The sequence below is a fragment of the Larus michahellis genome, chromosome Z (genome assembly GCF_964199755.1).
Source record: "Larus michahellis chromosome Z, bLarMic1.1, whole genome shotgun sequence".
Taxonomy (NCBI): domain Eukaryota; kingdom Metazoa; phylum Chordata; class Aves; order Charadriiformes; family Laridae; genus Larus; species Larus michahellis.
This window is the reverse complement of record NC_133930.1, coordinates 32,170,380-32,194,840: the sequence shown is the minus strand read 5'-3', so window position 1 is coordinate 32,194,840 and position 24,461 is coordinate 32,170,380. Positions and strand designations below refer to the sequence as shown.

Below are 24,461 nucleotides of genomic sequence, written 5' to 3'. Positions count from 1 at the left end.
ATAAATGCTGGGTTCAAGAAAACTACTGAATTTGAATAAGTGAAATTGGATTTTAGGAGTGTTTACACTGCTATAAATTAATGTAGTTCCTTTTTATCCCTGAAAGTGAGTTTAGTTGCGGTAGTGAATTCAGTACTATCTTACAGCCTAAAATGCCCAGTAACTTTCATTTTAAATTTATAGCTGAGGTTCGTTCCTGAATTCAGTGTGGCAGTATCAGTTGCCTTCTCTTAGTAACCAAAACCACCTTCAATTTACATATTAACGTAGATCCTTTATGATGATGGGAAAATGGTGGTGGAGGTTGATGGACGTGCTACACAGAAGCTGATCACTAACTTGAAGCCAGAGACATCATATTCATTTGTGCTGACGAACAGAGGGAATAGTGCTGGGGGTCTTCAGCACAGAGTGACAGCAAAGACTGCACCAGACGTGCTTCGCACCAAGCCAGTCTTCATTGGAAAGACCAACTTAGACGGCATGATAACTGTGGAACTTCCAGAAGTACCTTCAAATGAGAATATAAAGTGAGTGAATGAATGACATACCATTGTTTTTGTCTCCAGAAAGATGATTATTTTTACTGTTAATTAAATCTAGAGCTGTAGTGGTGGACCAGGGATTTATTCTTCATAATGGTACCAGTACATGAATGCGTCCAGTGGAGGACAACAAAACTGCTGAAAGGGCTGGAAGGCATGTGCTATTAGGAACAGCTAAGGAATTTTGTTTTGTCTACTTTGGAGAAAAGGAGGCTGGGCAGGGACTTCATTGCTGTCTACAGCTTTCTGGAAAGGGGAAGTGCAGAGGGAGGTGCTAAGCTCTTCTTCCCAGTATCCAGTGATAGGACGCATGGGAATGGTTCAAAGCTGTGCCAGGGGAGGTTTAGACTGGACATTAGCAAGCATTTCTTTACCGAGAGGGTAATCAAAGACTGTAACTGGCTTCCTAGAGAGGAGGTCGATGCCCCAAGCCTGTCAGTGTTTAAGAGGTTTTTGGACAAAGCCCGTAACAATTTCCTTTAACTTTTGTTCAGCCCTGAAGTGGTCAGGCAGTTGGACTACATGATTGCTGTAGGTCCCTTCCAACCGAAACTATTCTATAAGTTTGTCACTTAGCCAAGTATGCAAGACTGAGTAAAATCTAGACAGAAATATATGGAGAAAGATTGTCCTTCAGTTTGTAGTTACTTCTTAGAGGACTTTTGTGTTTCATCACTGATTTCAAATAGTAAAGAGGGATTAAGGAATCCAGTTGTGTTTTGAACAGCATGTCCTCTCAAGAAGAACGGATAACCCATCAATGGGTAGCTGCCCTGCTGCAGCACCTTGAAGTACTCAGACAGTCATTCCAGAATTACGTGGAGTTTTAAACAATTGTTACTGCACTTATAATGATTCAGATGAATTAATTCTGAAGTTTTTTATTAAAAGAAAAATCTCAGGTCTTCTCCACTGGTCCCAGAAAGAAAACAGGAGATTTTGCTGAAAACTTTTGCAGAGAGTTTACTAGAGATTACTTACATTTTGGCAGAAAAGGTGCTGTGGAGATTTAAACAGCAGTAACAGGACTGAAGAGCTGACAGCACACGGTCAGCAGGGATTAGAAAGGTTAGATAATAAAGATTTGCCAAGAAAACATGAAGCATGGTATAATCAATAAGTGTTATTGCTCTGCTTATAGTGATTCTTGTTGGTCTATAAAGTCCCATGTGTAATGTAAAGGAAATGGGGAGGAAAATGAGCAAGTCATTAAATATTGTTGGGGATTCAACTTGTCTTCTCCCTGGTGGGTTTTTACTGATGGCTTTGTAGAAAGCTGCTCCCCTTTTTCATTACTGACTGAAGATTTCGAGGTAGGTGAGGTCAAGAAAAAAATGACTTTGAGACATTAAAAGGATGAGAAACTGAAAAATGTAGCCATTATCATTAGATTGAGTAAGATGTGGTCAGTAACAAATGCAGCTAAGGAAGACTGAAGATGGAATGAGTCAAAAAAGATTTATGAGGCAGAGCATTCATAGAGAGAAAAAAGTGTGGGGTATCTGGTCAAACAATAGCAGAAGATAGCAGTGGAAAAAGAGCTGATGCCCTTCCTTTTATGTAGTGTAAAAATATGTAGTGTAAAAAATAAAAGAGGCTAAGTGACATCAGGAAGGGTACATTAAACCTATGGGGTCCAACTCCCAATTTTGCAGATAATGTACCTCCTCCTTCTACATCTGTTCCCTAAAAAGAGGTGGTTGGGCTAGAGCTAGAAAAACAAAACCACAAAAAAATAGATTAACTTGACCCTTGAAAGAAGGCATACCAAAGCAACTAAATACTGAACAGAAAAAGCTTACCTGATGCTTGCTAGAATAAGTAAGATTATTGCAGTTATGGTCTTCGTATGGCAGGAACAATTTTGGGTAATAGTTATGTTGACATTTTTACAATTGCTCTTCCTCTATGGGTACGTTATACACTCGTGATTGTCTCTATCTTACTGTGAAGTACTATACACTGAGAATCTTTCAATAATACTAATTACACAGAAGGTGAAACAGTTAATGCTTTGCTCTAATGAATTACAGGTAAATACTAATGGAATTGAAGGTAGCATTAGAAGAGCCTTTGTAATTTATTAAAGATGGTAGAAGTAATTTTCATTGTTTCAATGTGTGATGGTGATACAGCATACAAACTGGAATAGAGCTCATGTTATGCTAGGTAAAATGGATCTCTTTTGCTGGTGTCATCTCAAGTGAGCAATTTCTCCATTTTCCTGTTGTATTTTGGCCTAATCCAAAGCAATTTTTATATGTAAAGGACAGTTCATGTTTCTCTGAATCTCTTCCACCTTTGCAAAGTCTTAGGTAAAAACAGGTCTTTATGGAAGACTTTGGCCTTTGTAATACTCAGTAGTTCAAGCAATATCCAAGCAAACCTTCCATTTCTTGCCCTTCTCCTCCCCCTTTCCACCCAAAAAAAACCCCATACTCAATTCAAACAAAAAAAATAATAAAGGAAATAATAAAGCATTTTTTTCAAGAGATACTGCATTTTCTGGAGTTCGCTGGAAATAGCAGAACTCTGTTGTCCTTTACAATTTGCAGCACTATATATTTATGTGAACAGTTTCATTTTTCTGCTTGCTGTTGATATATTTGTGCTCTCAGCTTTAAAATACTTTGTATGTGCTGAAAGTCTTAGTGCAAGATCAAAGTTATGAGTGGGAGGCATGCATGAAGAAAGTGTGAAAGAGTGTGAAAGTAACATTTGCATGCTGGATGTTCCTTGATTGAAAAAAAAAAAAGAAAGAAAAAGAAAAAGATGAAGAAGCAAAAGAAAAAAGGGATAAGTAAGAGACTGCTGTGCAGTTCATCCAGAAGATGTATCTTCGATGTCTGAAAGACATGTAGGGGCCAATTCTCAATTATATTTTGTCTTGGCTCTTAGGCATCTGTTAAAGAAAAGGTATGTAGGTTGTAGTAATTGTATGCATGGATAAATCAGCATTCACTAGGATTTGTTACTCATGTATCCAAAGAGTTTTAAAAATACCATACTCAGGTTTAAAATCTGGGTTCAACCTGCCTTTCTAGTTTTGAATAATAACATCAGTGTAAATGGTAATTTGTCATATTGTTACTATAATAATGCATGCTGCAGATTATTTTTTTTTTTAATACTGGAATAGACCGACTAAGCAGCAGTTAAAAATCTGTGGCGAGCACAGAGTTGTTGGAGCTCAGCATTTCCACAGAGAAATTTTTCAAATTTCTTAACACAGGAACTAATAAATATGTGCACTTGCTACAGTCGTTAAAAAAACAAAGTTTTATTGCATTTCTTTTATGGGAAGGAGCATTGATTAAGAAGAGACCATTAAAATGGACCAATGGTGTGCACTGGTATAGAAGAAAGACAGTTTACAGAGTCAGTTTAGACTGAAATAGTTTTGGATCAATTGTAAGGCAAGTCCCTTTCTGTAGACTCTCTTTTCATTAATTACTTTAGGTTTTTCAACTGCATTGCGTGAGTAAAATGAATAGTCCGTGCTGCAGAAGGTTGAATAGGTTGTAAAAAATGGCAGACTAGAAGAGAAGATGGTCCATGAGACATTAAAAATTATCTTCCACAAAGGAGGGATGGAGACACCTACTTAATAAGCTCTGTTGTTACTAGAAACAAAGGAGAGCAGCTTCTTTCCCTCTCCTCTGAGATGGAGAGTGCTTGACTTTTTGACAAGTGTGTTTATCAAGAAGATGTATATTATACCATCTTGGATGTCCTGCTGTTGTGATTCTTCTCCTTCTTTCCTCACAGTAATGTGAAATTATGGATCTGCCTGACATGTATCCAGGCTTTGTGAAGGAAACAAGGAAAGTGCCATATCTCTGTCATACTAGAAAGTATAATTTACTAGTCTCCATGGGGGGTAGGAGGAAGATATTTTCAGGAAAATGTTTCTGAGGAAAACTGATATGTGTAATTTGCAAATCCTAGCTGTAAAGAGCGCATACATTAAGCTCTCTTGTCTATGACCGTGAACAGAATACTTAAGTAGATAAAGCTGATGGTGATAGATACTCAAAAGTAAAGTGTGTGTGGGAGGAGTGTATGCTATGTCTTCTTTATTTTCTCTGTATAATAGTATTGGCATCAACAAACATATTATGTTAACCTACTATTTTGATTATTCATGAAAATGGGGGAAGATGGGGTGATAATTGAGATTTAAATATATGGTAATATGTTTCAATCTAGAAGTTTGGGGTTTTTTCCAAGTGTGACAGTGGCAGGTGACAAATATCCCATGGCTCTTGTATTTCAACTGAAATAATAAGCTGCAGTCAAATATGTAGGCATTTTTGAACATTGTAATTAATGTTTCTTATACATATTTATATGTTTACAGGAAAAGGCAGGTAATTAGTGCCATTTGTTTGTCAAATGTTTTACACTGGATGTGGTTTCAAGAGTATGAATCTTTACAACTATGTTTAGAAGGCTGCAGTGGCATAATAAAATTGAAAAGTTTGTTCTCGACATACCGCTACTCTCTCAAGTTCCTCCTAACAGAAACCTGCTCCATCAATTTATCTATTCCTTTTCCTTCAACTTCACTTTTGTCCAACTATTTCCTTTACAGAGGTTATTACATAGTTATTGTGCCTTTGAAGAGGTCTCGTGGAAAGTTTATCAAACCATGGGAGAGTCCAGATGAAATGGAACTAGATGAGGTACTATATGTTTTTGTTGTCGTCTCCTCCTTTATTAAAGAAAAAAATCTTATTAGCCATATGTGATTAACTCACGAGTTTTAGAAGCTTTGGTTGTCAGGATATTTTATATTTACATTTGAATTAGCCTGTGGGGACTGAAAAAGAAGTTCAAATTACTTAAATTAGAAGACAATAAAGACATTATGTTGCAATAAAACACACAAAGTGTCTGATCTTTGTTGGCATTGATATTTTATTCCTTTCCTATTGTAAAGCATAATGCAGAAGTGCAGGAGGTGAAATGAGTTGTCAGCAAAAGCTTAATCACCAATGATATGAACTCTAATAAAGGTCTGGTTCATTAGTGGGGTATTTACTAAGCCTGTAACAAATGCTAAATTGCAATTTGCACTGCAGTTTAACATTTGACCTTCTTGTGGTGTTTTTACCTGATTCTCACATACTGTAATGTTTCTGGTTAGAAGACTTTCACAGTAGTCTCCATTCTACTGACAGTTTTTTCTCAGAAATAAATGAAATAGGAAAGAGCAACATCATGTCATCCTTCAACACTGTAAATGACATTAACCCAAAGGGTGGAAGTACTTTCAATTTAGGAATAACCCCAGTAATGCTAGAAATGAATTCATTATGTTATTGATATACTAATAATTCCAGGAAATATAGTGTCAGCATTCAGTCTTGTTTCTCTTTTACTGAAGGACTATGTGGCTCATGCAAACTTGCCTTTCTTCTTTCAATCTGTAATTTTGGAATAATACTAATATTTATCATTGTAAAGCTCTTTTGAGAGCCCCGTATGAAAGCCCCGTACAAAAGACAGGTGGTGGTGTTATTATTGTTATTGTTGTATCTGGCTAGGATTTTAGATCTCATTCAAATGCTGTGGTAATTTGTACATGTAATATCCTTGCAATTCAAAGACCAGAGATCAAAGTCAGGTTCTTTACTCCTGATTTAGTGATCTTTTGAATGGATCGCATCTGTTTTCCCATTTTCTTTTGGTGGATTCGAGAGTTTTATGTTACTGAGGTGCTTCAGCATATGCTTCCCCATCATACAATCACTGGGAACTAATAATCATCTGCAAGGAATCACAAGGTTTCTTTTCCCTCCTCCCATTGACAAAATGGATATCAATTTCAATGTTTGCACCAAAATGAAGGAAAATAAAGATCTTCACCAAACTAAAACTGCTGCAGAAATCTTTCAAAATACAAACACAGGTCTTTCAGTCTTTAGTAAGTTTTCTGATCAGAAAAGAAGAATATGTACAGCAACAGGAGAATCCTTAATCAGAAGATTAAAAACAACTGTTCAAAGGAAGGCATGGTTTTCATTACTGCTGACTGAAGCCTGTGTTTCCTCTTGACCAGTTTCATTTATGTGATCATCTCATTTGATTCAATTGCAGCAATGACTTACTTTGATCTATTAACTTCTTCCCTTTAAAAGAACTTGGATTGTAAATGCCTCATGATCATAGTCCTAGGTGACAAAATACGGTTAAACCGTGTAACCCTGACAGCAAGATCCATACAGTAATGGAAAACTGATTTAATATTACCACCCACTTTTAACATACAAAGACTGTAGTCACATTCAGCAGCATTAACAGATTAAAGGATAGGTGCCAGATGACATTGAACTTTTTGGCAATTAAATTCTACGGGTCCTGCTGATTCCCATAACAAAGGGTCATTTTAATCATCTTGCTGGTTGCGGTGCATTAATCTGTATAACAGATTGATAAAGAGCATTTATTAATTCAGAAATATTTGGGTCAGGATGGGTTGTTTCCCACTTCTATGGATATAATTGAGACCACGTTGTAGAATTAATGGTGGAAGAAATAAGATATGCGTTGACTGGAAAATGAAAATTCTTTCTGATGAAGAACTAAAATCCTTGACATATCTTTTACAATTGCCAGCAATACTTAAAACAGTGTTTTACTTCCAGCTTTAGAAAATATATGCATGTTGTTATTAGGTGTAGTATTCCTGACAAACATGTGAAAGCAGTGGAACAATAAATAAATTTGGAAAAAAAACCCCACAAAAACTAACCACACTACTTTCTGAGCTAATAGTTCCGGATGATCAAGTGACTATACTTGTGCCTATCTTTTTTTTTTTAGTACAATAGCAGATAACTGTCTAGTATCAGAAAAGGCTGAGCAATAAATTTTCTGAATAAATATCATAGAATCATAGGGTTGGAAGGGACCTCTGGAGATCATCTAGTCCAGGCCCCCTGCCAGAGCAGGGTCGTCTTAGAGCAGGTTGCACAGGATCGCGTCCAGGAGGGTTTTGAATGTCTCCAGAGTTGGAAACTCCACCACATCTCTGGGAAGCCCGTTCCAGTGCTCTGACACCCTCAGAGTAAAGAAGTTCCTCCTCATGTTTCGGTGGAACTTCCTATGTTCAAGTTTGTGCCCGTGACCTCTTGTCCTGTCCCCAGGCACCACTGAAAAGAGCCTGGCCCCATCCTCCTGACACCCACCCTTGAAGTATTTAGAAGTGTGGATAAGGTCCCCCCTCAGCTGTCTTTTTTGCAGACTGAAGAGACCCAGATCCCTCAGCCTTTCTTCATAAGAGGGGTCCTCCAGTCCCCTAATCATCTTGGTAGCCCTTTGCTGCACCCTTTCCAGCAGTTCCCTGTCCCTCTTGAGCGGTGGAACCCAGAACTGGACACAGTACTCCAGGTGCGGCCTCACCAAGGCAGAGTAGAGGGGGAGGATGACCCCCCTCCACCTGCTGACCACACTCTTCTTGATGCACCCCAGGATGCCATTGGCCTTTTTGGCCACAAGGGCACATTGCTGGCTCATGGTCATCCTGTTGTCCACCAGGACTCCCAGGTCTCTTTCCACAGAGCTGCTCTCCAGCAGGTCAGCCCCCAACCTGGACTGGTGCAGGGGGTTATTCCTCCCCAGGTGCAGCACCCTACACTTGCCCTTGTTGAATTTCATAAGGTTGCTCTTTGCCCAGATCTCCAACCTGTCCAGATCTCACTGTATGGTGGCACAGCCTTCCGGTGTGTCAGCCACGCCCCCCCCAAGTTTTGTGGCATCGGTGAACTTGCTGAGGGTGCACTCTATCCCCTCATCCAGGTCATTGATGAATATATTGAAGAGGACTGGACCCAGTACTGAGCCCTGGGGAACACCACTCGTCACTGACCTCCAACTAGACTCTGTGCCCCTAATCACGACCTTCTGAGCTCTTTCAACCAGTTATCTATCCACCTTACTGTCCATTCATCTAGCCCACTCTTCCTAAATATGTTCCAAATACTTTGCTTAGATTGTCAGAAAAAGAGTATTTGCTGAAAGCACTGCTCTGGAGTGTTAACTCCAGTACATAACTGACCACTCCAAAAAACTCTCCAGCCTTGTTATACTTACCTAATCTTCCTGGTTCCTTGAATCTCAATTCTGAGAGAAACTAAGAGGGAGCCAGAATCTTAGAAGAGCAGACAATGGACTACGTATTGTGTATCTGAAAATGATAGTTATTAGAGATACCATCCTTTCTTATTAACTCAGAATTTCATTTTGAGTATCATGAGATGTAGTGACTTTAAATAGATATTTTATTCAAATGAAATATAAACAAAGTATTATGATTTGTAGTAAAAGTTACCTAGTAGGATTACTTTAGATTTGTAAGCAATAAAACCTAAATAAAAGCTGGTATGTTAAGTCTTAAACCAATTCAGTAATTTTATTGCAATCCTGGTATAAAGTACAACAGGAGATATATGAGCAAGTAATGATATTTGGCAACAACGCCATTTAACATGCATGAGGCCAGAGGTTCAGCTAAGGTCTATTCAGTCATGTGTAATCAATGTCACAGACAAAATTTTTATGTATGCAGAAACACACCTAAGTTTAGCTGGCCTTAGGTGATAAATAACCACCTTTGAAAAAGTTGAACACATTTTGTTTGACTCAGGCTAATTAACTTTAGCATTCATAGCCAAAACTCAATTTGTGATCACTTCACCCATTGTGACACAGTAATTTAGCATTGCTGTCTGTTAAATATATGCATTTTATGTTACTAATTCAAATGCAAGAAATAATTAAGATCAAACATTTTTCTTCCCTTTTCAATCTCAGTCTAATTTTTGATTGCAATACTCTTCCAGTATTTTGACATTTTATTATGAGTTATTTAAAATCTAAATTGTAAATAAGGAGTAATCTGGAAACATACGATAAAGAATTTATTTGAGGTAACCACACAAATAGCTTTAAATTCCAGTGGAAACTGTACCCATAAATGAAAATACCGGTTATCTTCAGGGATGGCTCAAGCCATGTACCGCTCCTTGTACTGCAGTACCTATCTGCCTTTGTGTTTCAACAGACTTCAGAATAGTCAGTGCTCAGCCCTCTGCATAGCTGTTCTTATCTTTACAAAAGATGGCTTCATATAGATGCGAACTTTTCACAGTGTGCTTCCCTCAGCAGATCTTATAAGGGCTGAAGCAACCTGGAACAATCTTTGATTAGTCTCTGCCTCATGTTCTGCCCTCAATAACTCTACCTGGGGCAGAGGAAGATACCAACAGATGTGAGAGTCACCTTCAATAAGGCAAATAAATAGAAATCTTCTTAATATTACAGTCTCTACTGCCCTCATTTTTATACCATTTAAATTTACTCTATCTGCTCACTAAACTGTTTAGGAAGAATAAAAGACAAATATGGTCTGCTGATGGTAAATAAAGTCCTTGAGTAATAAATAATGATTTCTAATCTCAAATTATGGCCAATTCTTTTTTGCTTAGGGCATCCATTGCAATGTACCAGCTTTTGTGTTGGAGCAAGGAAATTGATAGAGTTAAATGAATGTAAAATCTCTGCAAGAGAGAACAGACTCAGCCTTAGAGCCGGAAAGCCGTTGACTGTGTAGATCTTTGAAGGGGTAACATCCAAATGCCCTCAAGTTTGGATCCAAGTGGTACAGATTGCTTCCGTGTCTATCTGTAGCCTGTGTGTGAAATACGTACTTCAATGTGAAGGGGTGTTGATCAGTTGATCAATATTAAAAGCTTCTGTCTCAGTAGCAGAGTGATTGTTTTACATGCATTGGAATTGTTAATTGTGTAATTGCAAAATACAAGACCCCATGTGAGGAGAGCAAGAAGATGTGCTAGCTAAGATGAGACCTAACAGTGAAAAACAGGGTGAAGCACGAGAGAGTTTCCCTGACTAAACATGTTCTTTGAAATGAAAGTATATAGTGAATATTAGATTTTAATCTCTTTTTTTATTGATCTCTATCTAGCTCTGGAGACTTCTCTCCTCCTCCTAACAAAGAAGTTTGTGCTAATCTATTGTCTGAGCACTGTTTGTGTGCTGAAAAGCCTAAAACAACTGTGTGACCTTGGAAAAATTTATGATTGCAGTCTGAGACATTGAATAAGTTCCATAAGTGAAAAATGAAGGGAACCATAAAAAGGCCTTAGAAGTTATCACTTACCACGCAAGAAATGTTCAGGCTCCTTGTAATCAGATCAGATTAATATTTGTTGAATGCCAGTATATCTGAAGTGATAAAAAATATCGATAAGCATTTGTCTGGTTTAATAAGTTAATCATCAATGGATTTTAGCAGCAGAGCTTAAATTCCTTTAATAGCTATTATAAGTTTTACAAGATTGAGCCTAGCATCTAATCCTGTTGTAAATGTGCAGATGTAAATTTTAGCTTTGTTCATCAGAAGAAATATTTTATGAAACAAAGAAAAGCGCTTTTTGAAATTCAGATTAGACAGTTTGTGGGTTGTGTATGATAGGGTGGTAGATAGTACTTTGTAGTCTAGCAGTAGAAAACTTGTCTTAGAATTCACAGTTCATATTACTGATTCCTATCACAAGTATATTGTGTAGTGTTGTGCAAGCCATGAAGAACACAACCTTTCGTGCTTTTGAATAAATGAAATGGCAGTCAGTTTCAGGTTTGGGATGAAAGATATGTTTACAAATCACTCCTATAAACTCTTCTGCACTTCATTTACTGTTTCTGAAGTACATTGCAAAGCACTCTTTTCCCTGAGATGTTTAGGGCATTAATATGGCCAGAATGCTTGGTAGTCCTTGTGTTAGAGAGAACTAAAAAAAACCAAACCTATCAATAGCCAGTTAGTATTGAGTTGTTTGTATTCCAGAGTTACCAGAAAAAGTTAAAAATTTATTTTCAAAAATTGGAATTTTTTTCAATTTTGTATTTTTTATTCCTATTTTTTAAATAATTACATCATATGACTTACAAATTTTTGTTGTATCAAATAGGAGATAAGAAAGTACCTTGCATATTCATAGGAAGGGAGAAAATATTATTATGCCTTAGGGAAGTAATTGTCCCTTTGAACTTGGCACTCATGGGGCTGCATCTCAAATACTGTGTTCAGTTTGGGGCCGCCCACTACAAGAAAGACATTGAGGTGCTGCAGCGTGTCCAAAGAAGAGCAATGAAGCCAGTGAGGGCTCTAGAGCACAAGTCTTAGGAGGAGCAGCTGAGGAAGCTGGGGTTGTTTAGCCTGGAGAAAAGGAGGCTCAGGGAAGACCTTATTGCTCTCTACAACTACCTGAAAGGAAGTGTGGCGAGGTGGGGGCTGGTCTCTTCTCCAAAGTAACAAGCAATAGGATAGAAGGAAACAGCCTCAAGTTGCACCAGGGGAGGTTTAGATTGGATTTTAGGAAAAATGTCTTCACCAAAAGGGCTGTCAAGCATTGGAACAGGCTGTTCAGGGAAGTGGTTGAGACACCATCCCTGGAGGTATTTGAAAGAAGTGTAGACATGGTACTTAGGGACACGGTTTAGCGGTGGACTTGGCAGAATTAGGTTGAAGGTTGGACTTGATGATCTTTAGGGTCTTTTCCAACATAGATGATCCTATTCTATGACTGAATTCATATATATGTACACACACATATATATACATGATTTATAATATGATGTGTGTGTAATATGATATGTCCTCAGAGAAGATATATTGCTTTGTTAGCTTCCCCCCTGCCAAGATGCATAAGTATCAGACACTGAAAATTGATCTGATTGTTTTATATTTGTAGTCTGAACAGTGCAATTGCTACGTAGTATCTTAACGAGGATGACAAGAAATTGGAAGATTTTGCAAGAACTAATATAGGGATACTGATAAGCCCCATGAAATGTGGATAAATTGTATTTTTGTAGTTCATGGTCATGCATTAAATTTTCTTATTACATTGTCAATAAGTTAACATTAAAATGTTTAGAGTTATCTTTCTGTTCTTGCTTTCTCTCTCTCTCTCTCTTTTTCCCCTCCCTTCATTCTAAAGCTGCTTAAGGAGATAGCTAGGAAACGCAGAAGCATTCGTCTTGGAAGGGAAGTTGAATTAAGGCCATATATTGCAGCTCACTTTGAAGTTCTTCCTACGGAGTTCACGTTGGGTGATAAGAAGCATTATGGTGGCTTTGAGAATAAGCAACTGCAGAGTGGTCAAGAATATGTCTTCTTTGTGTTGGCTGTAATGGAGCACTCAGAATCTGTAAGTTAGTTATACTTTTCAATGACAACATTACCTTTCCACAGTCATGAAAACATCTTTTTAATGCTTATTCCATTTCTCAAAAGCTATTTTTTTACAATATGTGTCAGAGCATCTCTAAAGCGAGTGTTTCGTTGCTTAGTTCCAATGAATTCCTTGAACTTTTCTATTTTGCTTGCATTTTTATGTGTTACTTCTGTGTTTAAATGAAACCTGAGGATCACCTTTCATTAGGGTGTTGTGATCCTTTGCAAATTATGTGCTCTGCTATTTGAGATCATTGACATGGGTTCTGAGGCGTGAACTTCACAGCAATGTCTTTCTCAATGCATTTTAAAAACAGATCATCTCTTGCCTTAATACTACCATTGGATAGTGTCATTCCATTCACAGGATTCTTGGAAAGATCCATTGAATCAGAGATATGCACAGCTAGCCTCTTTAGTTACAGTCATTCCCTAACAATTTTATCAGTGAATTGTTAGAAAGTAAGAAAATAATTCAGTAATAAGGAGAATTCCTAACGTGAGCTAAATAATAAGCTGTCATTCCTCCTTACGTTATTAATCATGTAGTTATGTCCCTTTATGCTTGAGTTAATCTACTGCATGTACTACAGTAAAAAAAAAAAAAAGACAGAAATAGGACTGTTGAAAGTTGCAATACACATTAACATTTTAACATTCAGCGTGTAATACGGTATCTTTCTAATTGGTACCTAAGCCTGACAGGTACATTTGCTGGCTCAACCACTTGAAACTACTACACCGATGATCTGAATTCTAGTCTAATGCTTCCAGTGTGTAACCTTACAATTGCTTTCTTGATGTGAACAGAATTTGCCTACTTAAACACAATAAGGAAGTGGTTTCAATTTGAATACTTTTGGATACATAACTTCATTTGAAAATAAACTAAGTGGTTCCTGGAAGCTTTAACACAAATCAAAAATTCCCCTTTCACTTTTTGACAGTGTCTGTGTAGACAGACAATTCTGAAGTTACTACATCAGAAAGGTTCAAACTGGAGAAAGTAGACAGATTTTGGCTATAAAATGAGATGGCCAAAAATCTGTGTGTCAGAAATTGCCTGTACTAAAATTGATCTTTTCAATACAAAGTACCATTTCTTCTTTATTTTTCTACATTAATTAAGATATTGGTTATTTCGTTTAACCCTAAGGTTATTTCTTTGTTAGAGAGAATTCAGGATGAAAAAGCAGGAATAAATAGGCTTGAAAATTTACAGCTGAAAAGGCTGGTATGGCAAAATGTATCCAGGGGCTTACTGTTGAAGATTTCAAAAGGCATTACTAAACTTTCAATATGGACAATGTCTGGTTTAGAAACACCATCTGAAACATCTACGTGATTAAGTAGCATGAGAGTGAAGAGTTTGTAAGGGTGAGTGAGCTTCAACTCATAGTGCTCCAGTGTATGTGCTCTCGATATAGCTGGTTTTCTTCGAGGACTATCGATCCTACTGCTGTATGAGTTGTAACTTGCAAGGGATGTTTTTCCCAGTATTCAAAATACTTTTAACATCAGGCTTCTCCTTTAGAGAACACAACATTTGTCTGTTGATTGGGAGAATAGAGAACTTGCTTTACAACAGGGCATGGGGAGGTCTGAATTTGTTTAACTTAGTAAAATGGAAGCTGAGAGAGCTTATGATTACAGTTTATAAATATGTTAAGCATCTTATCAAGAGGAAAAATGAGAACAATAGATAATTTTGGCAAAATAATAACTGGGTTAAAATTAGTCATTAATACAGGTAGGTTGAAAAAGAAAAGCAAAATCCTATTTATTGGAGAACAGGTACTTATACTGGTATCCATCAGTATCCCTCTGTATCCCTTTCCAGGCATTTTTTTCTGACTGCTCCAAAGGAAGGGGCTAAATACAAAGATTTTATTACTGTATCAATGGGCTTTTTTCAATCTTTTGAGAATGATGAAGATAGGAAAAAAAAACTCAGTCTGGTTAGGCGTTTCAGGAGTGGAACATAGAGACTCCCCCGTTTCTAAACAGCAATCACAGACTTTTAAAAACATTTGGTGCCAGTTTAGTAAAAACACATAATATAACTGGACATCGTTGGCATGGGTACTAACTCAGTATCAGCTAGTGTAAACGCCTCAGCTTTGCCAGTCCTCATCCTATATCTAACCTTAAACCTAGAAACTGTCATAGCCCAGAGCCCAAAACAAGGCCAAAGGAGGGGTAAAAAAAACATGTCTCCTTTGGTAACACTTGTCTTGGCTTCAGGCATCTTTCAGAACATAGTGCAGACATGATAAATGAAAACTAATCAGTTCTCCTGGTTATCTTATTGTATCCTAGCAGGCATTCCTGACCTACTGCTGAATCAAGTTTTTAAGTCCTTGGCAAGAACTTTATTTCAAATCCTAATTTAGTGCTGGTGGAGACACTCTAGCAAAGACAAGAAATAAGTACAGACCATTCTTCACTTCTGACTTTACTGTAGCTAAGAGTTCTTTACATGATCCGATCTTAGGCGGCCGGCTCCTCAGCCGCACCTGCCTGTAATTTTAACTCTGCCATAGATCAGACATCTCAGGTCAGACTAGAATAAAAAAAAAAATTATTATTTTCTTATCATAGGTCTTACCTGAGGCATTACTGGCTTTATACAATCCAGTAAGGCAAAGATTTTCAACAGCCTCTACTGGCTCATAATCCTAGTTTCATCCCTAAGAAAAAATTTGAGTATTTAGCTGCCCTTCATATTCTACAGTGGGTTCCCCTGTTTTTCAGACTTAAATTCAAGTTTGTCTCCATTTTCTGTAAGAAAACTTTTCAGTTTGCAAGTTTGTATATTACCTGACTTGAAGAAAAATAGCTACGTTCATTGCTTCATTATCTTGTATAGATTTATTTTAGATAGAGGATAGTTCATATTTTAAATGCACTCCTTTATCATTAAATAAGATTTATTTTATTTGCGTAGACCATGTATGCAACCAGCCCATATTCTGACCCTGTTGTGTCGATGGATCTTGATCCCCAACCAATTACAGATGAGGAAGAAGGCTTGATCTGGGTTGTTGGACCAGTTCTTGCAGTGGTGTTTATCATCTGTATTGTTATTGCCATACTTCTTTATAAAAGGTAAGTTTACCTTTTAGTTTTCCTTCCAGGTGTGTAACTTGCTGATGTATTGGCCATTTTATAATACTGTTCCACACTATATTTTTTGTACTACAGTAGTAAATGTCATTGCTTTGGGATATTTGCGTATTTATTAATAATTTCCAGAATACTGCAGAAATTTTAGTAGATTGACTGGAACTTTCCAATAATTACAGGTATGTGGGTACATTTTTCTGCTGATGACTCTCTATTAACATTTCTGCATTTAAAAGTTTTTTACAGTTTGCATATGTTTATGAAGTATGTTCTTGCATATGAATATGTATGAAATTCACACATTTGCCTTTTTTAAACTTATTTTTAGATGTGTAATAGTAATACATTAGGGGTTACATTCAGCTTGATGTAAATGTGATTTTCATCTCCACTCAAGTAATTTGAGTTTTTACTTTTGACGGTTGGCCTCAATTTGGCAGTGTATCTATATGAATTTGAAGCTCTGAACTGAGAGATGAAAGAAACCTCAGTAGTTGTTTTCTACTAATTTTGCAATGAGATCAAACTTCACTTATTCTTCTTTCACTGTCTATGACACAGATGTAGGTTTGCTATTACACTTTCGTCTGCCTTAAAATGTGCTAGATGAAAACTGGATATGATGCCTTAATTTATACATAGCAGCCTTCTACAGTGTAAATGAGTTCACAGGGGTCAAGATAGTAATCAAAACCAAAGAATCAAACCCACAAAGTTTATTTTAAAATTTTTGAAATACATCGATAAAGTATAATCGGGAAATACTATAAAGATGCTGTGACCTTGTTGGGGGTGGGGTGCACTAGGGATAATTCTGTTAAATGCAGTATATTTTTTAAAACTAATGGCTGTGATGCTATCACCTGAATATAAGTATTTAAATTCTGCTTGGAAAGAGAATCCTCCATTCAGCAGTAAAAAAACAGTCCAAGGTAAACCTTAGCTTTGGATTCCAAATTGATACACATTTATAGGATTTTCTTCAGGGCTATAATCATACAGCAGCATAATACATGGTCTATTGCTTGCAGATATTCTGTCTTGTGAAGGTTTCTATTAGGGCCTACTGTCTTAGCCAATCTAATTGATTAGCAACCAGTGAACCTCTGTTTTTGTCTGTCTGTCACTTCAAAAACTGGTCTTTAGAGATGTGCTAAAAGTGAAATACTACTTTCTTCTGATTATTTTGGAGTATTAAAAGTAAAACCTCTCCCATACTACAAAACAAATCCAAACAATGGCATATAAAGCAGATGTGTAACTGCTTCTGGAAATATTGATTGCATTTATGGAACCATAATAACAATCTTCGGTTCTATTACAGGCATATTCCACAAATGAGCAGGTAAAATTTGTTCATCAGTAGTGTGAAGAGATTATCATTCACTGAAAATGGGGGACACATTTTCCATCTGTTATTTACTACTGGTACTAGAACTGTTCAGGCAAATGTCCATACGTATTTATTTATTTTCCTATTTTCAGCTGTAAGCTGTAAATTGTTAAACTGCACTGATTTTGCAAATCACCTCTCAGAAATTGTGACTGGAGTTTTACCGGTCTGTGTTCCTCTGTGAACTTTTAATTTCTGTAAAAAAAGTAATATATAATTGTATATTTATTTTCTAGAGTATGCAACCTGGATGCAAGCTAACTGCTAGAGTTTGGTAGCTTTACTGTCTGTAGAACAGCAATAACTAGACAAGACTGTACGGATATTTGTCATAATGCTTTGAGAAAACAATGAAATCTAATTTCTGAGTTAACTCTGTTAAAGGGAATACTGTGGCTACAGGAGTTGGACATAGTAAAAATATGCATTAAAAAGTAGGAAAAAAAGAAATTTTCACGGATATGGGAAATTTTACAAGTATATTTTTAGAATCTATTGGATTACAAATGCAAAAAGTGGGATAGGGAGAGAATAAAACAAAGGATAGAGAACATCTGCCTAATGCATGAAAACACATGTGAAAAATGTTAAAAAGAGGAAGATGATGTTGAAGATGTGGAATGGGAAGAAGACAACTGGGAAATAGATGCAATACTGCAAAGGGCAGTAACTCAAATAATGAACTATGCTTAATTCCCTTTGTCCATAAAAGCCTTTATGAACAGACTTGGCCCACTAATTTCACGATTTACAGTACTACTACGTTTTAATTTCTATCACAGAGAAAGGATGACTGCAGTTTCTAAAAGAATCATTTTAAGGGGAGAAGTCTTGCCCTCCTTTAAAACAGAAGCTATCACAGATAGTGTGGCTAAGGTTTGTGGGTTGGTGTGAAGCATATTTAACTATCAAAAAGATTAGTGCATATTTGACCCCTTTATTATTTGTTGGTCAGTTTGTATAAAGATTATTGCCCCTGCATTTAGTTCTCTTAAAATCTGAAAGCATAGATAATGCATAGAAAGATTTTTAGATCATATATTAGAATATACCCAAAAGGTCATTGGCGCTTAGTACTTAGCAGTGATAGATGGTGAAAATACTGAAGAGTATCTTTTGTTGCCATCGGATATAGCTGTGATATAATATCCAACACAACTGAGGCCGATTAATATACTGTGTGTAGAAGAGCTCACAGATTCACAGAACCAAAGGTCACACTTCTGGAGACTGCCCTGTCCCAGCCTTGCTCAGATCACGGCCAGCTACAACAGGTTGCTCAGAGGTATGTCCAGGCAAGTTTCAGTTTATCCAAGAATGGAAACTCCACAACCTATCTGGGCATCCTGTTCCAGTGTTCAACTATCCTCACAGTAAAATATTTTTTTCCCAAGTTACAGTTGAATTTGGAGTTGACATCTTGGCAAGCAGAACTGACTTGGCCAGTGACCAGTTCAGTTTTCTCTGTCATTGCAGCAGTGATACCACCCTGCAGTCACGGTGAAGGGAGAGAATTATTTTGGGTCAGATCTTTAATCTGCGGGACTTAAATCTAAACAATCAAATTTAGGGATCCAAGTAAATTAACTAAACATCACTTTCTTTTTGGTCGTATTCTTGCCCTCAAGAAAATATTTTTTTTGCTGGTTCAAAGATGGAGTAAAATATACAGCATAGTAAGATTTATATCCAAAATTTCAAACAAAGGCAAACACTTACCTAGATATAGAGATGGTGCAGGCTAAGTCTCCGCTAGAGACAATGCCTAACCGTTATGAGGGCTGTTTGAGTCACAGTTATATCTCAAGGTGGTTTTGATAAAGCGCTGCCTTGCTGCAACCTACAGCTTAGGCAAACCTACAGTAAATCCGTTCGACTTGCTTTTGAATGTGTGATATATGTTCAATTACACAGGATATAGATGTTAGGAACCCAGTGAATATTAAAGAGCTCTAGAAATTGTTCCGTGTATCTCAGAAACCGAAAAAATAGAAAGCGAGTGCATGTCCCCATGAAGCATCCTTTCATCCTTTTTTTTCCTCCCCAACATATGAATTTATGTGGCTATTCCTCATGTTTTTTAAGAAATCACAAGTTCTCTAATTTCACCCTTTCACTGATAATGCCCATCATTTTAGATCTTTCTACAGTCAGATTTTTTTGTAGAGTGGGTTTCTGTTTGTAGGGAAAACAAGTGAGAGCCATCTTGACAGACTTTGTGTTGTTTGCTCTTATAAAGCACAGCTTTTTGATTTAGTTCAGAAGACAGGAGACTAAGCTTGAATCTTTTGAACATAGTGAACTCTGTCACTCTGAATCATAGAATGGTTTGGGTTGAAAGGAACCTTTAACTTTTAAAGGTCACCTAGTCCAACCCCCCTGCAATGAGCAGGGACATATTCAACTAGATCAGGTGGCTCAGAGCCTCGTCCAACCTGACCTTGAATGTTTCCAGGGATGGGGCATCCACCACCTCTCTGTGCAACCTGTGCCAGTGTTTCACCCCACTCATCATAAAAAGTATCTTCTTTATATCTAGTCAGAGTGTGTGCTCTTTTAGTTTAAAATCATTACCTCCCTTGACCTGCTGGCCACCTGCTGAATCTTGAGCTATAAGAAGAAATATGCTTCTAAGGCTGAAAAAACAGATGTTAAAAAAAATACCGGAATGAAAATGGGGAATCTTAAGTGATGACAAAGGTTTCTGTAAAGACTTTTTCATAACCTGTGAGTAATCTGGTCACTGCAGACTCCAGGCTATTGAAATTTGGTAGAACCCTTATTTATTATGATCAACAGACAGACAGAAAGATAGACAGAGTATTTACAGTGTGTGTATAGTAGAACATATTGGTGGGAGGTAATAAATTATTTTCCCTGTTTAGCTGATCTTTATAGATCATAGATCACTACAGATCTATATAGAACACTGTAGACCTCAAGTATGTGACATTCCTTTTAAATCTAAAAAGGTGTGTAATACTTCATTAGAGAAAGACTTATGCTTACCTTATGCTTACCATAGTTTCTAGGGTACTGTTAGAAATTTCTTGCCATTTTATTACCTGTTTTTGTAAAATAGGTTTCAAAGTTTTCTTTTTTTTTCTTTTTTTAAATTTAGTACAAGTCTTATGTATCTCATGCATTTAGCCTTGTTCTTTGCTTGCCTTTCTCTCCCTCTTCTTCTCCCTTTCTCTCCTTCCCTTTCTCCTCTGCCCTCCACTTTCATCTTTGATCTTTCCTCTCCTCTCTTCTCTCATCTCTCTTCTCTCTTGAATGTAACAGGGAACTATAGCTTAGTGAGGTGTCATTTGTCAGTGTAATGATAACATTACTTTGATAGCTCAAATTAAACACCCATTCTCGATTATCTCACTGGTTAAAATTTAAGATGGCACTACTTTGCATATAATATCTAAAAAAGATGGTTTTTTTCAGCAGAAGAACATTCTGTTTGGATTTAACCTTGTGTCCTTCTTTTAATCTATGATTCCCAGGCATTAAATATTTGTATGAACTTTCATTCCTTAATTTCGTTTATCTTTACTGTAAGTCAACATGTCTTACATTTCATGGTGTCATGCTTACCCTGTTTGCTGCTGGTCAACTAACATTTCACCTTTTCTCTCCTCTTTGCTGCATTAAAATGGAGCAGTAAACCTGACAGGTGAGAAGTGAAAAATAATCACTCTTCCTTTAATCCAGAAAAGGAGGAAAAAAAAGTTATCATGATAATGATCTAAGAGAAAGTGTCTGTCAATCTGTGTGAATGTAGACAGTAATCTATTGATATGACAGCAACTGAAAGATTTGTTGTGTTGTTTACAGCACTAAAAAGTAATGTAGCATATGCAGCCAAGTTTCACTGCTTTTTTTTTTGTGTCTCCGTGAGGTACATTTTCAAGAGACAGCACAGCTATACAACGTCCATATGGTTTTATTTGTGTTTTAATGAAGTTAACACAGTGGTTCTAACGCAGTGCTGTAACCAAAGCTGTTGAAGGAATGTATGGTTATGGTTGAAGTGTTAGCTGCTCTGAATCTCCATAATGCTCTGTACACATACACTCAATGCTGACTTAGAGTTCTACAATTGAAAATGATATGGTGATCTCATTTGTCTCTTATGGATTTTTTTACACCTCTCTCAAAACCATTGCATAATCTGAAAGAATTTTCACGTCTTGTGTAGTCTGGAAAGATACAAAAAAACCCCAAATGGTCCTGAGAATATTAAGAAATAATAAACCATTCCATTGTCCTGTAAGTATTCAAAATATTCAGATATATGATTAAAGAGATTTTAGTGCTTTTACTAGATTATTAGGAAGCTGTGCTGCCCATTACTGACTTGAAAATGGAAAAATGGTAAATTAAGCTTGTCTCTGAAGGGTTCCACTGATCCCTAGACTTCAGGAGAAAGAATATATATAGATAAAAGTACTTGAAATCTGCATCACACACCTTTACTTAAGAAGAAGGAAAACTATGGCATTGTGATAATGTGGTAGAAGTTTGAGATAGTCAGAATCACAAGTAAAAAAGGAATTTCAACTGAGTTTCTCCATAATAATTAAAACAAACAAACAAAAAGAGCAAAACCAGAAGACTGAGCTTTAAGTCTTCATCACTTCACTAAAGAGAAGTTAATATGTGTGTTGCGGTATTTACCAGAGAACAGGTGGGATGTTTTTACAGTAAAACACTTCCTGCTCCTTCCCCACAAAAACAACAACAACAAAAGAAATAGGACTAGTAAATTTCAAATGATTCCTGCAACAATGTTGCTGTTTGGCTTTTTTGCATAGTCTTTGAAATATTGCTGTGTGCACCTTTCGTGAATTCTGCCAGGTGTTCATCATTTCAAGAACTTCAAGAAATCAATCGTAGCATTTTTTAAGACCGGACCCCAGCAGAGTAATAACAGATTTAGCATTGTCATATTATGAGTCAATTAGGAAAAAAAAAAGAAGAAAAAAAAACCCAACAACAGTGGTATGTCAGAGCAAATATTGGACACCTGGAAAAGATTTTGCTATCATTAGCAAACCTTAAAATAATCACAATTCTGTTTTCACAAAGTAACTTTTAGCTGCTGTTTGTATCTTCATTTTATATCACATGAAGAATATCAACCAGTTTGCATTTTCATTCAGGAGCTCACAGAGGACTACTGAAGAAGGATTCCACTTCAAATTCAAGCATTAAATTTTCATATTCCTGAATGAAAATGCAGAGTGGTAGATATTCTGCATGCTTTGCATCAGAAAAAGATACTCTGAAATGATGGGAGTCCATTGTACCAAAACACTCAGAGTCAGAACACACATGGACTCTGTTTCTTTCTAGAGGAAGTGAAACACACACAAGCTTGCTTTTCTTTTTTCACTTTCTTTCTTTCTTTCTTTCTTTCTTTCTTTCTTTCTTTCTTTCTTTCTTTCTTTCTTTCTTTCTTTCTTTCTTTCTTTCTTTCTTTCTTTCTTTCTTTCTTTCTTTCTCTCTTTCTCTCTTTCTCTCTTTCTCTCTTTCTCTCTTTCTCTCTTTCTCTCTTTCTCTCTCTTCCTTCCTTCCTTCCTTCCTTCCTTCCTTCCTTCCTTCCTTCCTTCCTTCCTTCCTTCCTTCCTTCCTTCCTTCCTTCCTTCCTTCCTTCCTTCCTTCCTCCCTTCCTTCCATCTTGCTTTCTTGCCTTTGTTCCCCTCTGGTATTACTGTATTAAGATTCCTTTTGCCATTGCAAATTGTAGTTGCCCTACTCACCATGCATAATTATTTTACCTTTGCACTGGATCAAATACTCTTTCAGAAATAAGCATCTCACCTTTAGAACATAATGATTAAGCACTCAGGCACCTTTATTTGTCAAGCTAACACCTCAATCTTATGTTTATGTGTATTCACCTTCTCCATGCAGGAAGAGGGCTGAATCTGATTCTAGAAAGAGCAGCATACCCAACAGCAAGGAGGTCCCATCTCACCATCCCACAGACCCAGTGGAGCTGCGACGTCTTAATTTTCAAACTCCAGGTAAAAGACAATAATACTTCACTGAGAACTCTATGATCACAAACTGATAAGTGGCGCTGTTACAGAACAGAACAACTGATTGTTTAGAAATAAGCTTTGATTGCATATGAAGTTTTTGCACAATGTATTTCTTTGATAGTTTTGGAAATAATTCTGTAATTTCTTTATTTAAAGAAAAATCCTGCATGAAACAAGATTAAAGTTCTGTAAAGAAGATCCCAAAGTCACACATGTTGTATGGATGTGTTTTATGTGCTAAAATTCCAAGTTAAACTTAACAATACTAGAAAAGATTAGGAAATATACATCCCTCTATTCATTAATGGTCTTCTTACAGCTACTTCTTTATAAATAAGCTTCCCGTTCTATTTACTGCATTATCAGGTAATCCATTAACATCATTGGAAGTTCCACTACATTGTAAATGTACAATACGGATCTTGTCTTTTAAAATCAGGCTGACTTTTAGGGTCAAGGAGGATATTAGCATGTCAGTAGTTCTGAAGGTAGAAGCAACACACTCACAAATATCTTATTTGCTTATTTTATTTATTAAGCATTGTTTTCTTAAAGCTCTTTGGCTTGTGGTAGGTAAGAAAAAACAGGAGACAAATACTTAAAATAATACTGATTTTTTTACCACCTTTTCATGAGTCAATTTATTTTTTTTTAAATTGGCTTTATTTTCCTCCTTTTTTAGTCCAGTAGACTTGTTTTCTATTACAATATGTTTGCACACAGTCCTGGTCTGATGCTAATTCCTTACTGGATCTTCCTGAGGCTTCTGTTTGTCAAGTTTATTGCACTATGTACAAAAAATAATTCGTTCAACCTCATTCAAGGCAGGAAATTACATACTTGAGATGTTGAGAGATTAGCTGCAGGAGCTGACATACTACGTAGTACGAAAGGGTTAAGTGAATTTGTAAATCTCATTTCTGATCTTCTAATTAGTGGCTATATTAAGATAGTGTTGCCCCAGCATGAGTGGATCTGAAAAGCAATGAATTTGGGGATAAAGACACAACATCCACACTGCATTCATATGGTGGAGGTAGAAAGGGAAGAGTCTGGAGGCTTGAGTTTTACACCAGCCTTGCTTTTCTAGT

The 24,461-nt window shown here is 36.7% G+C and overlaps 1 protein-coding gene across 24 annotated transcripts in view; it reads left to right on the top strand.

Moving 5' to 3' along the window:
- Positions 1 to 24,461, top strand: part of PTPRD (protein tyrosine phosphatase receptor type D) — a 1,287,856-nt gene that overhangs the window by 1,178,070 nt on the left and 85,325 nt on the right. For 14 of the 24 annotated variants that reach the window (XM_074569146.1, XM_074569145.1, XM_074569143.1 and 11 more), the window contains 6 exons: positions 271 to 530; positions 5,140 to 5,230; positions 12,575 to 12,784; positions 15,758 to 15,918; positions 20,982 to 20,996; positions 23,240 to 23,352. In XM_074569146.1, coding sequence (XP_074425247.1) covers positions 271 to 530; positions 5,140 to 5,230; positions 12,575 to 12,784; positions 15,758 to 15,918; positions 20,982 to 20,996; positions 23,240 to 23,352 — 850 coding nt within the window. The remainder of the gene's footprint in view (positions 1 to 270; positions 531 to 5,139; positions 5,231 to 12,574; positions 12,785 to 15,757; positions 15,919 to 20,981; positions 20,997 to 23,239; positions 23,353 to 24,461) is intronic. The other 10 variants (XM_074569164.1, XM_074569156.1, XM_074569151.1 and 7 more) reach the window with 2 other exon arrangements.